The following is a 16078-nucleotide window of genomic DNA, read 5'->3' on the forward strand; positions in this document are numbered from 1 at the left end:
TCATATTACTCGTATAACACTCATATGCCTGACAGTTGGGCCTTAATCCTATTGTACTATACTTGTACTTTATTCATATTACTTATACTGCCTCTAAAATTGTACGACGTACTACCTCTATGACAACATAGAGGCAGTACGTCATACAATTTTATATTGCAGACAAGTAATTTTAATGCCAAGTGTCCTTATATTTTAAATGTTCTTTAATTTATGCTAACTGTCATTTTATCTTATTTGTAAAATTTTGAATGTATAGCACTTCCAAGTTCCAACCATTTAAAATTATTTTTAGTCCATCTATAATTACTTAATCTAAAAATACTTCTAATTAACTCATTCTAGTTAGGTCCCATTTGAAATCATTTCCTATTTATTTAAAACCTAGATTTTCTTATAAAAGCTTATTATGAGTTAAAACATAAATTTCAATGAAAAATTATATTATAATGACAACATAGAGACAATAAGTCTTATTTAAAAAATGCATACATGAAATAAATTTACTGCATCACAATAACAAAAATTAAGTTAAGAAGTAAAATATTTTTTTTTCTAAAATAAAATACAAACACAAATAATTTGCATTTTCTACGAAAAAAATATTCTTACAATGCTTTTTTAAGAGTTAACAAAATATAATAATGACTATGTAAGTGCACAATTACACCTGGACCCAAAGAAGATTATGGGCTCAAGCCCAATGAGCCTTAAACAATAAAATTTGTAGAGTGTGGGCTTGAAACCTAGGTTAGAAGTGCTGGGAGCTTGATAACAGGCTTTTATAAACGAATACAGGTAAAGAACGAATGAGAATTACAAATGAATCTCCTCGGACGTGAGCCGAGGACTACTTCTTTATTATTTTTCTTTCTTTCTTACAGGTTACAATCCTTTATTTGTTTTCTTTTTCTTTTGAGAGAGAGAGAGTCAGCGAGAGAGAAAAAGATCCAGATCCCCCTTCCTTTTGCATTCCTCCCCCCTTAAATACCCCTTTTTTAGATGCCCTTTGGGACCCTAACTAGAAGTTTCTACCCTACTGTTCAGGGGTCACTTCCCCATTAATGCGGCCAGGGAGGTAGGTGCAGAGTCTTTAATGCGGAGGTGGCAGCCTTTGCTCTAGATATTTTCCTTAACACTAGGGTATCGAGAAGGTTCAGGGTTTCCCCTTTTAACCATTAGTCTTTCTAGAGTTGTGCTTTGACCTTCATAATGAAGCTTTGAGTTCTCTTGGACCTGTCCGAGGAGAAGCACGCCCTCGGCTGTATCCTCAGACCCTCGGCGTATTGGCCAATTCGTAGAGTTCAATTCTGAAGCAGGTCGGCCCTTCATGCTACAGTCCAAAGGCCCACATGCCCATTTGGGTCCTTTTACTCCCCACAGACCATATTTAGCTTATGTTGAAATTATAAAATATATTTAATTACATATTTTAAAATGTACCAATATATATATATATATATATATATATATATATATATATATATATATATATATATATATATATATATATATGGAGTTATAAGCTAATTATTATAATGTTTAATAACATGTGATTTTTCAATTTTGGCTTTTAGATTAATGGTAATTTACAGCTGTCATAATTCTCCTTTATATAGGAGAATAAAATTTATATAATCTCCAAGATTTACGATTTTTTATTTTGATAATTTGATAGTTACAATAAAAGAGGGGGAATTTGTACACTAGATGTTTTAGAAACAACATAAAGTGTCGATAAGTTAAGTTACACGACTTTTGGTAATTTATGAATATCTTTTTATAGAGATGGGTTCAAGTTACACTTTTTTTAAACCGTTGGATTTAAGTAGATCTAACGGTTAAAAAAAATATAATTATTACAAATATTCTGATTAAAATCTAATTAATTGCCCTCATTTATTACCTTCTAAACCTATCTTTAAACCTAAAAAAAGATTTGATTTCTGACTATTTCTCTCTCTCTCCGTTTCTCTCTCTAGGTTTCTCTCTCTCTCTCTCTCTTTCTCCTCCATCACCTCCACAGGTTGCCGGCAGAAAAAAAAAAAAAAAAAAAACCAAAATGGTGTACAAAGATTATAAAGCATACAAGTAGCAATTGAAGAATGCTTGCATATGTTGCTCTGTTGTAGAGCCCATGGACATTTTCATAAAAGACAAGTATAGCATCATACAAAGCTTAAGAAAACGTTTGATGAGAATCATAAAAAAAATTAGAGCAAGTTGTAGGTGTTATCTCTTATGCCTCTCTACCGACAAGTAAATGTCTCAAGCAATGCAACACCTTCATCAGGTCCATTGTTGTGGAAAATTCCAACCATTCCAAATTAATATACAATTGTTGACCATAGAATTAATTAGTTTACAATGAAATGTGGGAAATTCAGTAGAAAAAAAAGAAAGAAAGAAAGGACACCGGAGTAGAAATTTAATGAGTGCTGTGCCTGTGCCCTTATGCGTCATGTTGCATATATTGAAAAATAAAAATATCCTCACCCTTCTGATTATGATCAGTGATGAATCATTTGATGAGATTGACAAAAAGAACTCATCTTCAATCATTGTTGAGAATCAGCATTTGGTTCACTAATTCATTAAAATATAGCAAAACATGGGATAACAAGTTAAAATATGCAGCCTAAAGTTCTTTGACAAATCATATTCCTATATAATAATTGGCAGGATTACAACTGAGTATTGATCCCCTAGATCATCTAATAGAGTAATAAAAAAAAAAAAAAAAACTTCTCTCTGAATATGTCAACCCGGTCTAGCATTTGTTTGTGAAGAAGATAAGGCTTTTCTTCTTCGCCAACTACTCTAGATAGATGTATTACAGTTTTAAATGGTAAATTATATTCTTCTTTTTCTTTTTTTAAAGTAAATGTATCTCAATCTCAAACCTTTTTGTTGTTGGGTACATGGGTCAACAATGTGTATGATGATGCTATACTTGTCTTTTATGAAAATGTCCACGGGCTCTGTAATTGCTACTTTTATGCTTTATAATCTTTGTACGCCATTTTGGTTTTTTTTTTTTTTGCTGTGGCAACCTGTGGAGAGAGATAGAGAGAGTGAGAGAGAGAGAAAAGTCCAACTTTTTTTGGGTTTAAGGTCCGTTTGGTTGGGAGGATGGAAAAGTGAGATGATAGAAAATAGAGATAATGGAAAAATGAGAGAATAGAAAAGTTTTTAGTTTTTTCCATTTGTGTTTGGTTGAGAGGGTGGAAAAGTGGAGGGATGAAAAACTTTTTGGTTTGGTTGAAAATAATGTTTGTATAAATTTACCATCATATTCCTTTTAAATAAAACAAAAAGTAATATATTATATTTTTTTTAAAAATTGTGTATAGATGAAAAAAAATAAGAAAAAGAAGAAGAACCCATCACCTGACAAAACAAAAAAAAAAAGAAAAAAGAAGCCAATGTTACCCAAAAAAAAGAGGAAGCCAACGTTACAAAGGAAACGGAAAAAGTCAAAAACTGAAAAATAAAAAAAGCAAGCCAACGTTACAAGGAAACGGGGGAAACGGGAAAAGTCAAAAACTGAAAAATAAAAAAAGCAAGCCAATGTTACAGGGCAACTGAAAAAGTCAAATGAAAAAAAAGCCAACGTCACAAGGAAACTGAAAAAAAAAAAGAAAAAAAGTCAGAAACGTTATTCAGAGGTGGGACAGTTTTGTCTAAATATTTTTTCTACTTGTACTCCAATTTTCTTTTCAATTTGGAGAGATTATATTTTGAAGGGGAGAAGAGAAAACTGGTGGACTCCACCACTTTTCTCTTCCCCTCCCCTTCTTATCCAAATAGTGAAAAATGACATTTTTCACCATATCTTCCTTTTTCTATTTTCCATCCTCCCTGTTTTCACCCCAACTAAACATAAGTTTAGAATGTAATAAATGAAGGTAATTAATTAAATTCTAATCAGAATATTTATAATAATTATAGTTTTTTTTTTAACTGTTGGATCTACTTAATTCCAATAGTTTTAAAAAAAATATAACCCTTTAGAATTACACTAGGTATAACTTGAACTAATCTCTTTTTTATATACATATGTAAACTTAATTTCATCTCCAATACTTAGGAATACTTTTTATATGTATACATGAACTCGTACAAAATGAGCTCAAAATTATTTGCAAAGGATGGCCAAAACTAACTACTGTGTGCTCCACAGAATTAATGGCCCATAATATCTTGTTTGTTATTTTATTTTTTATTTTCTTTTTCTTTCTCTTGTAGATTGTGACAATTCAACAAGGCAAGCACCGAAACTCACTAAAATATGAGCACGATCCAACTGCCAGCCTCAATGCATTTAAAATGAGGCTGTGACATACACCTATTTCAAGGGATAAATTTCACGAGAGAGAGTGAGAGAGATAGAGACTTAAAATCTCAAAGAAACCTTCTCCGATATCTCAAGAGACTGTCTATCTGATGTATTATGACGGTGAAGAAAGTAACTCCAAACTACAACTATAATGCATTCTAGTGAGTTTAACTGACAATTTTTTTTGTCGTTAAATAAAAAATTTAAGGTTTAAATCCTGTTTAAATCAATTGGTATCTTAAGTTTAATGATAAAAAATAATTATCATGAAACAGACGTTATATATTAAAATTCTATCGTATTGAAAATAATAAATTAGAATAAGACATTCACAAGTAATTAATCCCTATCATAGCCAATCACTCAATTGTCAAATAGCCGGATTAAGTTGCACTTAATGGCCTATCTAGTTCTTTTTTTCTTTGGTACCATAAATGACGCATCTTTCTAACTGTTTGCATACTCTAGCTTATTTTTATTTTTATTTTGTTCTTTTCTTCGTTGTAATTTAATGTTCCTTCCAACTCCCCACCACCCTATCCTCCTCATATTATTGTTCTCCAAGACTTTGAGGACCATTGTTACTTCTCATCCTCAAAAACACATTCACTCTTCATGAGTTTCAGTCATTCTTAACACTTTCTTTTCTTTCACACACCTTCTCTTTTGGGGCCAAAATGACAGACCCAGGTTCAATCTCGGCCAATGATATGAAGAAGAAGAAGAAGATGGAGAAAGGAGAGGACAAGAAGCAGAATAAAGTCTCACTGCTAAAACTTTTTGCATTTGCCGACTTTTATGATTACATTCTGATGGCAATCGGATCAGTTGGTGCATGTATTCATGGTGCTTCAGTACCTGTATTCTTTATTTTCTTTGGAGAGTTGATAAATATTATTGGTATGGCTTACCTCTTCCCAAAAGAAGCTTCCCACAAAGTTGCTAAGGTACATATATACATGAAAGCTAGTTTATAAACATTATCTATCAATATATCTTGAGTTTGCATGCATCAATATGGGCACTCTTTGTTTTTTTTTGTTTTTTTTTTCCCTACAAATCACTAGTGGAAAGAATCAATTGGCCTTTTCCAATACTATTTGTTTATAAATTGTTATAAGAGGGATAAAACTTTGTCCATCAAAAGTTGGAGTGTGAAAGTTTATGACACATTTTAATTATTAAAGCTTATTTTATTCAACGTTTTTTTTTGCAGTATTCCTTGGATTTTGTATATCTCAGCATAGCTATATTATTTTCCTCATGGATAGGTATGTGATAAAGATCTTATCTTTTCAGTCAATTATTTACTCTTCTTACAATATTCACATGTGAAAGACATTGTTTTTATTACAATTGCATAATTTTAGTTGGAATTATATATATGGTAATGTTATAATTATTAATTATGATAATTTTTTCAGAGGTGGCTTGTTGGATGCATACTGGAGAAAGGCAAGCGGCAAAGATGAGGATGGCATATTTGAGGGCCATGTTAAATCAAGATATTAGTCTCTTTGACACTGAAGCTTCTACTGGAGAGGTTATTGCTGCAATTACCAGTGATATTATAATTGTTCAAGATGCCCTTTCAGAGAAGGTATAAATGGATTTTTTTTTTAATAAAAAAATTTTCAGAGTAGCAAATATTGCTCTTGCATTAAAAAGACGTCTTCATATTGGTGTCCTTTTGCATTAAAAGTTTCAACTTTTATCATTATTATTAAAGAGTGTTGCAAATAGGTTTTCTAGATCACCCTTTTTCTACTGTGTCTTCATGGGTCAAGGAACAAATTTATTTCACTTCACGGTTCTTTACCAAAAATGTCTCAATGGTATTAATTTTTTTCTCTTCTTTCTTTATAGTGAAATGAATGCATGCAATTAGTTTATTCACAATCTGAATGGCAGATTTCTTTTTCTTTTTCTTTTTCTTTTTAAAGTATGGTAAAAAATATCAAATAGACAATTGCTTCTTTTTCTCTCTTTTTTATTTACTTATTTCTAAATTACTCCTTTTAGTATATAAGGTAAAGCCAAAAACTGAGTAAAATACAACAAAAAGGGGGTTAAAACTTAAAAGTGCATAAGACAAGGTGTTATTTAAATAATAAGTATTGGTTCCCCCTCCCCCCCTCCCCCGGGCAAAAAAAAAAAAGCACCCCATGTGGGTTGAATTGAATAGAGTTGTTTTAGTTATTTGAATGTGAGACCCAATTTTGAAGTAAATGCAATATTAAGTGGCATTTATAACTCAGTTGGGTTAGTTGTGCTGCTGCTTGTAGGGTTCAAAAGGCTTTTGCCAGCTGGAGTGAAAATTAATACTGCAGCTGTAAAACCTTCACCTATGCATCGTTTTCTTTTCTTTTCTTTCCTTTTTTTTTTTTTTTTTTTATTTTATTAATACAATGGGATCATTTTCATTTAGGGTGTGTTTGTTTAGAAGTGAAATATGGTGGATGGAAAACTTTGGAGAGAAAATGAGAAGGAAAACTTTTTTGGAGTGTGTTCGGTTGAGTAAAGAGGAAGAAAATTTAATTTAACACACCTCTTATTAGAGTTGTGTTATACAACTTCTTTTTGCTACATTAATTGTAATAGGATTTCTTTGTTTGGCAAAAGAATGTGAAAATTTTCAATTGGAAATTTGAAACTCTTTTACCTTTTTTTTTTCTAGTGAAATTCAAAGTTAAAAATGATTATTTTAATTACAAATTATTGGGTATAATTAGGTGCTTATTTCTATTGCTCCAACTAAATGACCTTTCACTTTGATCTTAGGATTGATGCCAGATGAGAATATCATGAATTTCATTTTATGAGCCATCAACTTTTGCTTCTACAAAACTCAAAACAATTAATTTAAATAAATTGCTACACAATTACACCAATTTTGGGCTAATTTCAAATTGAAGTAATTAATATTTACAGCAATTTAGCCAGTATCACTAATCTCTAGTACTAGTAGTACTACAATTCATCCAAACCTAACTTGGGCGGACTGGACAGAACAGGAAAAGTTGCTGAATTTTAATAACACGTTGGACTGTGTGCCAAAAGTGATGGAGTGTTTATAAATAAATTGTAAATTTTGTGTCCAAAGAATGATTGTGTGGGAGGCTTTTAATTTTTCAATATTGATGCTTAATTTAAAAGTTGATTTTAGGGGCTCCATCTTTCAATTTATAGCATAATCATGCTAATTTTTCTCTTTTAAAAATTAAAACAGGTCTGAGAAATCCATCTTGAATTAATATTTGCCATGCATGGTGGGTGAACCAAACTACTTGAAATCATATCCAAATTTATTGACCCTGATCCAATTAAAAACTGCGCTGATTGCCATGGCCCATGAATGGTGTTTGTTCTGTATCATCCATAGTATCAGTTTGTATAGAAACATCAAGTTTTTTTATCTTCTTCCCACTACAAATTTATTTATAAAATGAAATGATATATGTCTGAAACTTAAATGTTGGTGGGTGATGTAGGTTGGAAACTTCATGCACTACATAAGTCGGTTCCTAGCAGGATTCACTATTGGATTTGTAAGGGTCTGGCAAATCACTCTGGTAACACTGTCAATTGTGCCCTTAATTGCCATAGCTGGTGGCCTCTATGCCTGGGTAGCAACTGGTCTCATTGCCAGAATCCGAAAATCCTATGTCAAGGCCGGTGAGATTGCTGAAGAGGTCAGCTCAGTCTCTCTTTCATGGACCTATATTGTTATCATAAAAATGACCAAAACCCACCATATGATGGCTCCATTTGAAAATATCTATATTTTGAATGTATAAATGGGCATCATTCTCACACATTTCTTTATATACATCGTCTGTGGTCATATCACTTAAAAACAGTGGACATCGAGTATGAAATTATGAGTGTTGTGCATATCGACTGTGAGAGAGTAATAATTGTATATATATTGGAATGTTAAAAGGTCATATTTGGTGTCTAAAGTATACTTTTTCATAGTCTAAAAGAAATGATTGATAGGCAGTCTTATCCTTAAATTTTATTTATTTATATTTTTTTTTTTGTTGGAGAGGTTAATTCTTGGTCTTGAACTCCCAATTTTTGTTTTGGAACATAGCTTAAATTTATTTAGGACATGTTTTGTATGTGGTAAAAGCTCCTATAATAGAATGGCTATTCAATTAGAATTTGGTTGTAGGAATAGTTATTCCTTAGGTTTAACAACTATTGACATTAATTTATTTTCAAAAATATAAACCGTAACGACCCAAGAAAAGTGTTAGCCACATTTGCGCTATACTTCAAAAGGACTAGTCACAATTGAGACTCTTTGTAATTGTTAATAAAGCTCAGATCTATACAGTAAATACCCAATGTGGGACTCATCACACACCTACACAATCAATCATATTGGGGCATCACAATCTCCCCACTTAAATCCCTAACGTCCTCGTTAGGGCCCATTTTGTGAGATAGTGTCTTTAAGCCCACACGAGGTTACTAGGCCGGCTCTGATACCATATGTAACGATCCAAGAAAAGCACTAACCACATCTGCGTTATACTTTAAAAGGATTAGTCACGATTAAGGCTCTTTGTAATTGTTAATAAGGCCCATATCTACCCAGTAAATATCCGATGTGGAACTCATCACACACCCGCACACATCACACAATCAATCAAATTGGGGCATCACATAAACCCTTTATATGTATCATCTTTTACAAAATTTCTATTCGTAACAAATAATTTTACAACAAAACCTATGAATGGTACAAAATATTTTACTTCTTGTAATAAAAATGATTATTCCTACCGTAATCTCCATTTAGTGTATTGTACTCTTAGTAAGTGTGCATTGGGATGGGCATATTTTCTTCACTTTAGTTTGTTTATTGTGTAAAAGTATGGCTGCACCTTAAAAAATGTGATGCTTTTACAAAACTGAAAATTCTATATTGTTTTGCGGTGAAAATAAGCTCATCCAAATGAACCTCTAACTCGTAAGAAGGTGAATTTTGTTTCTAACTATCATCATAAGATTTTATTGGAAAATTGACACATGCAGTCTCTTTTTTTTGATGTTGCGCAACTCTCAGGTAATTGGAAATGTTAGAACAGTACAAGCATTTGCAGGAGAAGAGAGAGCAGTGAGATCATATAAGACAGCTCTGACGAATACATACAAGTATGGGAAAAAAGGAGGATTAGCCAAGGGGCTAGGACTAGGCTCCATGCATTGTGTCCTATTCCTATCATGGTCATTGCTTGTTTGGTTCACTAGTGTTGTTGTCCACAAGAATATATCGAATGGAGGGGATTCTTTCACCACCATGCTCAATGTTGTGATAGCTGGCCTGTAGGTCCTTACTTTTCTTGCTTAACTTGCATTCCAGGAATTTAAATTATTTCCTTGTGTTTGACATAGCATTTTATCAATTTTATTTTTTTATTCACATCTGATTTGTATAGTTACCTGCATTTGGAAATCAAATTCTTGCTTTATCTTACCTTGCATTTGCATTATAAATGATTTTTCTGTGATGTTAGAAGTAGAGATGAGTTCACTTTGATGGGTATGAAGATTCATTCCTTGTCTTTTGGCATGTACTATGAAGAGTTAAAAATTTAAAACTTGGTGGTAGGCTGCCAGACATCCGATAAAAGTTCCAAGTAGGGAATATATGAATTTGGAAGCTAGGAAAAATCAGCATGTAATAGATATGGAAATCATAGGGAATTTGAAGCAAAATGTTTGAACTAATCCAGTAGTAATTTGGAAGGTTTTCGTTTAAAAATTCAGTGATAATTTTGAGGTGTGACTGTAATGAATTAGAAGAACGTCAAAGCATATGTTGTTAATTAAGAATTATCCTTGTAAAAGTGAAGACTTCGTTAGCTATTTAGAAGTTTTATTCACATTAAAAAAAAGATTTGTTTTATATCAGAGTAGTACATTAGTACTTTTTAGCTTTTACAATTATAACAAAAAAGAAAGAGAGATTGTAATAGCGAGTTGGTGGTATCACTTAATACTTAGTTTTCAGGGACCATTTATTACTGCTAAAATCTTTTGAGTCTTTGAAATACAATGAAATTTTATGAATAAGAAAGAACAGTTAGTGAGACCAAGTGCTTTATATCTTCTTACTCACAACATATTCTATTAATGGGGTTCCCCAAACATCTGGTTGACATGATATTCCGTGTACACTTCAACTCCTACTGATTCCACTTCATTGCAAAATTATTTCTGAAATAGTACTTCTCCCTAGTTTTTGAAACTTGCTGGTTGCTTGAATAATGATCATCATTGGCTTGTTATCAAAGTGCCATCAAAACTCCATGAAACAATAATCATATTATCTGCTTCTATTGCTTATCAGGTCACTAGGGCAGGCAGCACCAGATATCACTGCCTTTATCCGAGCTAAAGCAGCTGCCTATCCCATATTTGAGATGATAGAGAGGGATACAATGAGCAATACCATCACCAAAACTGGGAAGAAACTGGACAAACTAGAGGGGCACATTCAATTTAAGGATGTGTCTTTTAGTTATCCATCTCGTCCTGATGTAGCAATCTTTAATAAGCTGTGTCTTGATATCCCTTCTGGTAAGATTGTAGCCCTAGTGGGAGGAAGTGGGTCTGGAAAGAGCACAGTGATATCTTTGATTGAACGCTTCTATGAGCCCCTTTCTGGAGAGATACTAATAGATGGACACAATATCCGAGTGCTTGACCTCAAGTGGCTCAGGCAAAAAATTGGCTTGGTCAATCAGGAGCCTGCCCTTTTTGCTACAAGCATTAGGGAGAACATACTCTATGGAAAAGATGATGCCACCATTGAAGAGCTCACACGTGCAGCTAAACTTTCAGAGGCTCTCTCTTTTATAAACAACCTCCCCGAGAGATTTGAAACTCAGGTATTGATTTGTTACATTGCTGTTCAGAACGATGGGGTACTGACAAACACATGTATTCCTGTATTATGGAAATTTAGAAGAAAAGGAAAGAACTTATGACTTGTGCCTGCTTAGAATATTTATGAAAGCTTCTTCCCTAACAATTTTCAACCATGAGTGGTAGCATAGTAGATGAAAGTTAATGAAAACTTGATGTCATGTAACTTTAAAGCTATGCAATTCTGTTTCTGTTTCTTGATTTCCATGATTATTGAAATTCAATTGGAGGCTATAGAAAAGGTGAACTTGAAGATATAGTCTGTGAGTAGCAATTTGAAAAATACACTTCTGTTTAAAGATGGAAGTAGTTCCTACATGCTTCTCTAATTAATTGCCTCAAAAGATACTTGATAGAGATATTATGGCAAAAATCTGACAGATAAGTAGTTCTTACTCCATGGAATTCTCATAGAGAGTGTGAGGAAATAAACTCTTAGGGAACATCTATTGTAAAAGAGTAATTTTTAAGTGCTATTTTGCAGGTTGGTGAGAGAGGCATACAACTATCAGGTGGACAAAAGCAAAGGATTGCAATTTCACGTGCAATTGTGAAGAATCCATCAATACTTCTACTGGATGAAGCTACAAGTGCATTGGATGCAGAGTCTGAGAAGAGTGTGCAGGAGGCACTTGATCGTGTCATGGTTGGTCGAACAACTGTAGTGGTGGCCCATCGGCTTTCTACCATTAGAAATGCAGATGTGATCGCTGTTGTTGACGGAGGGAAGATAGTAGAAACTGGGAATCATGAAGAGCTAATTTCAAATCCAAATAGTGCCTATGCATCACTAATTCAACTTCAGGAGTCAAGTTCTCTGCAACACTTCCCCTCACTGGGTCCTAACTTGGGGCGGCTACCAAGGTACTTCATTCACACTATAACGCTAACAATTTTGTCTATCTCATTAATGTACTCAAATTCCAATCGGCTGAAATGTGTTTGTTTTATACACGAATGATAAGGAGTTTGACAAAGGCTTCAGAAATCCTTTTTCTTCAGTGGTTACATATGATCCCATCATAGGTCAGAAATAATGCACCCTTGAAAATATAAGAAGATGTTTGTCTTCAATCATGAAACACTTGGAGGTGAACTCAACACAAAATTTCATTCTACAAGAAAGTGTTGCTCCATAATTAAAAGATTAAAATGGAAAAGTTATTATCAGATATTCTAACGAATAAAGCCATAGTTTATGACTCAGCTAAACAAAATTCTTATAGAAAAAAATAAATAGATAGAAGGCCACAGTTTATGCGTTGTCTTTTGTGAATAATCATTTAACCTATCAATAACAATCATTTCTAATAATTTCATTTTCAGCATAAGCAACTCAAGAGAACTTTCCCGCACTACAACAAGCTTTGGAGGTAGTTTTCGTTCTGATAAAGAATCTATTGGGGAGGAAACTGTTATATTGAAACGTGTTTCTGCTAGAAGAATGTATTCCATGATCGGCCCAGACTGGATTTACGGAGTGGTTGGCACCATATGTGCATTTATAGCTGGAGCTCAGATGCCTCTTTTTGCTCTTGGGGTGTCTCAAGCACTTGTTTCCTTTTACATGGATTGGGACACAACACGTCATGAGGTCAAGAAGATTGCATTTTTATTCTGTGGGGCAGCAGTTATAACAGTCATAGTTCATGCAATTGAGCATCTCTGTTTTGGAATCATGGGAGAGCGACTCACTCTTCGTGTGCGGGAGAAGATGTTTTCGGGTGAGTTCTGATAATACAACTGTTACCCCTTCTCTTACCATTGTTCCTGTTGAAGCTACCACATGGAAATGGAATGATTTAATTTAATTTTTCTGATTTCTTCTTACTTCTTGAGGACAAGTGGATGTATTTATTTCCTAAAGTTCTTTGATTTGAAGAGTCACTATGTGTTTTTCAAGGATGAATCCATATGTTATTATGTTTTGAACTTTCTAACAACCAAGAGTAAGTTTGGGGTCCAATTGACTCCTACATGACTAAATCTTTACACAATAGTATTTTATTATTTCACCAAGATTTGGAGGTCAATGGTTTTTGCTCTCTTCTGCGTATATTTTTATTTTATCAAGATTTAAATTCAATGGTTTTCAGTCTGTCTACTTAAGTTTTCTCCTGTATTTGATTGCAGCCATTTTAAGTAATGAGATTGGGTGGTTTGATGACACAAACAACACAAGTTCTATGCTTTCATCGCGTCTAGAAAGTGATGCAACTCTGTTACGAAATATAGTTGTTGATCGCAATACAATACTTTTACAGAATGTAGGATTGGTTGTCACCTCATTTATCATTGCCTTCATCTTGAACTGGAGGATCACACTTGTTGTCTTGGCCACATACCCTTTGATCATTAGTGGTCACATCAGTGAGGTATCCTATTAGTCCTATTTTCATTTCAATCAGTAGTAAGAGTAAGGCACTGTTAGAAACTTTTTCCCTATTGTTTCAGAAACTTTTCATGCAAGGCTATGGTGGCAACTTAAGCAAAGCCTATCTGAAAGCTAACATGATGGCTGGGGAGGCTGTGTCTAACATCCGAACCGTCGCTGCATTTTGTGCTGAAAACAAGATCCTTGACCTTTACGCTCGTGAACTCGTTGAGCCTTCCAGGCTTTCATTTAGTCGTGGCCAGATTGCTGGCATATTTTATGGCATATCCCAGTTCTTCATCTTCTCATCCTATGGCTTGGCCTTATGGTATGTGGCTTTAGCTTCATTAGGTCCCACAAAAAAAAGACTAGTCAGTACATTTTTTTTCAACATTCCGATACAGTTATGCTATTTTAAGGTGTCCTGCAACACCTTGAAATATATGAACTGCAAAGAATGCCTGAAAATACACCAGGAATGAAGAAAATGCAAGAATAGTAGTTTTCTTCTTACATAAGATTATAGGCTATATTAAAATAATTTCTCTCGTTGCCTTGATTTATATGGCCTGGTTGAAGACTTCACGTAGTATTCAGAGCTGAGTTTTGTTTGACTTTCTCTCAGGTATGGTTCTGTTTTGATGGGGAAGGAGCTTGCTAGCTTCAAATCTGTCATGAAATCTTTTATGGTTTTGATTGTGACAGCTTTAGCCATGGGTGAGACATTGGCATTGGCCCCAGATCTCTTGAAGGGAAACCAAATGGTGGCATCAGTCTTTGATTTGATAGACAGAAAGACCGAAGTGCATGGTGATGTTGGGGAAGAGCTAAGGACAATAGAGGGAACAATTGAGCTAAGGGGTGTCCAATTTAGTTACCCTTCAAGGCCAGAAGTTGTGATTTTTAAGGACTTCAACCTAAAAGTTCGTTCAGGCAAGAGTGTGGCATTAGTGGGGCAAAGTGGTTCTGGAAAAAGCTCTGTCATCTCCCTTATTTTGCGATTTTATGATCCGGCTGCTGGAAAAGTGATGATAGATGGTAAGGTTATTGTAAAATCTATGAAAAGACAGTAGTATTGGAAGCACAGAAAAAAATTCATGATATGGAAGTCCGAACAGTAGAGCCTAGCCTTTCATTTTGCTTGTACATAATAACACTAGAAATTTGCTATTAATATTTTCTGGTAGGCTGGTCTAACAAGAGTTCATCAAATTCTTGCAGGGAAAGACATCAAGAAACTCAAGCTCAAATCTCTTAGGAAACACATTGGGCTAGTCCAACAAGAACCAGCTCTTTTTGCCACGTCCATACATGAAAACATTATTTATGGAAAAGAAGGAGCCTCTGAAGGTGAAGTAATTGAAGCAGCTAAGCTTGCTAATGCTCACAGTTTTATCAGTTCGCTTCCTGAGGGCTACTCTACCAAAGTAGGTGAACGGGGAGTGCAACTGTCTGGTGGCCAGAGACAAAGAATAGCCATTGCCCGAGCTGTTCTGAAGAACCCAGGAATCTTGTTGCTAGATGAAGCCACTAGCGCTTTAGACGTGGAGTCGGAGCGTGTGGTGCAACAAGCTCTGGACCGACTGATGAAGGACCGAACAACAGTCATGGTGGCACATAGGCTGTCAACAATAAAGAATGCAGACCAAATATCAGTTTTACAAGATGGTAAGATAATAGAGCAAGGCACTCATTCAGCTTTAATAGAGAACAGGAATGGAGCATACTATAGGTTGATCAACATTCAGCAACAGCAACAGCGATAATACCATAATTGATACCAAATAACACAAATTATTTATGCAGGGTGCTTCCTTATCAATACAGCACACATCTATTAATTTGTATACTGTATTTTAGTCACGATTTATAAGGACTTAATGTGAATTTGAGTGATTATTTCTATTTGAAAATAATGACAATACAAGGAGAATGGTGTACAAGTATATAGTGGCATTTCCTAACTTATTATTTGCTTCTCAATTTTTCTATATGACCTCCGTTTGCATCCCAAAAGTGAAGCACAAGAAAGAAGAATTGACACTTAATTACATTCTATAATATACTACATGTTTAACAGGTTTAAGTAACTCTCTGATGCTACTGTTAAAGGCTTCCAAAAAAATCATAATAAGAGCATCAGCATTGAATGGGCCAAACCTCTTGTCTATGCCAAATTCCAAAGTAGTATACCATTGAGGTCCAAAAGAGAACTCCATTAAATGTTGGGTTTTGTAACAATTGCAAAAAAAAAAAATACCATGGAGCTACAGTGCGATTCTAAATGTAAAATCGCACTGTAGCTCAATGGTAAAAAAAAAAAAAACTATTTTTTATTCGGTTTATCTTCTCTCTCCTCTCTCTGCAGATCAAAATTTCCATTATCTTTCTCTCTCTTTCTTTCTACTCTCTCTTCTTCCTGC

The 16078-nt window shown here is 34.1% G+C and overlaps 1 protein-coding gene across 1 annotated transcript; it reads left to right on the top strand.

Annotated features, from left to right (window-relative positions):
* The first annotated feature begins 4904 nt into the window (after positions 1-4904).
* On the top strand, positions 4905-15649 carry LOC142613748 (ABC transporter B family member 2-like). The gene is made up of 12 exons (XM_075786233.1): positions 4905-5286; positions 5556-5610; positions 5764-5939; positions 7831-8031; positions 9417-9676; positions 10704-11244; positions 11766-12145; positions 12608-13005; positions 13415-13656; positions 13736-13983; positions 14281-14693; positions 14877-15649. The coding sequence occupies exons 1-12, from the start codon at positions 5017-5019 to the stop codon at positions 15419-15421; spliced, it is 3729 nt and encodes a 1242-aa protein (XP_075642348.1). The 5' UTR covers positions 4905-5016; the 3' UTR covers positions 15422-15649.
* Positions 15650-16078: the final 429 nt, after the last annotated feature.

This window comes from Castanea sativa, chromosome 10 (assembly GCF_040712315.1).
Source record: "Castanea sativa cultivar Marrone di Chiusa Pesio chromosome 10, ASM4071231v1".
In the NCBI taxonomy this organism is placed as follows: Eukaryota; Viridiplantae; Streptophyta; class Magnoliopsida; order Fagales; family Fagaceae; genus Castanea; species Castanea sativa.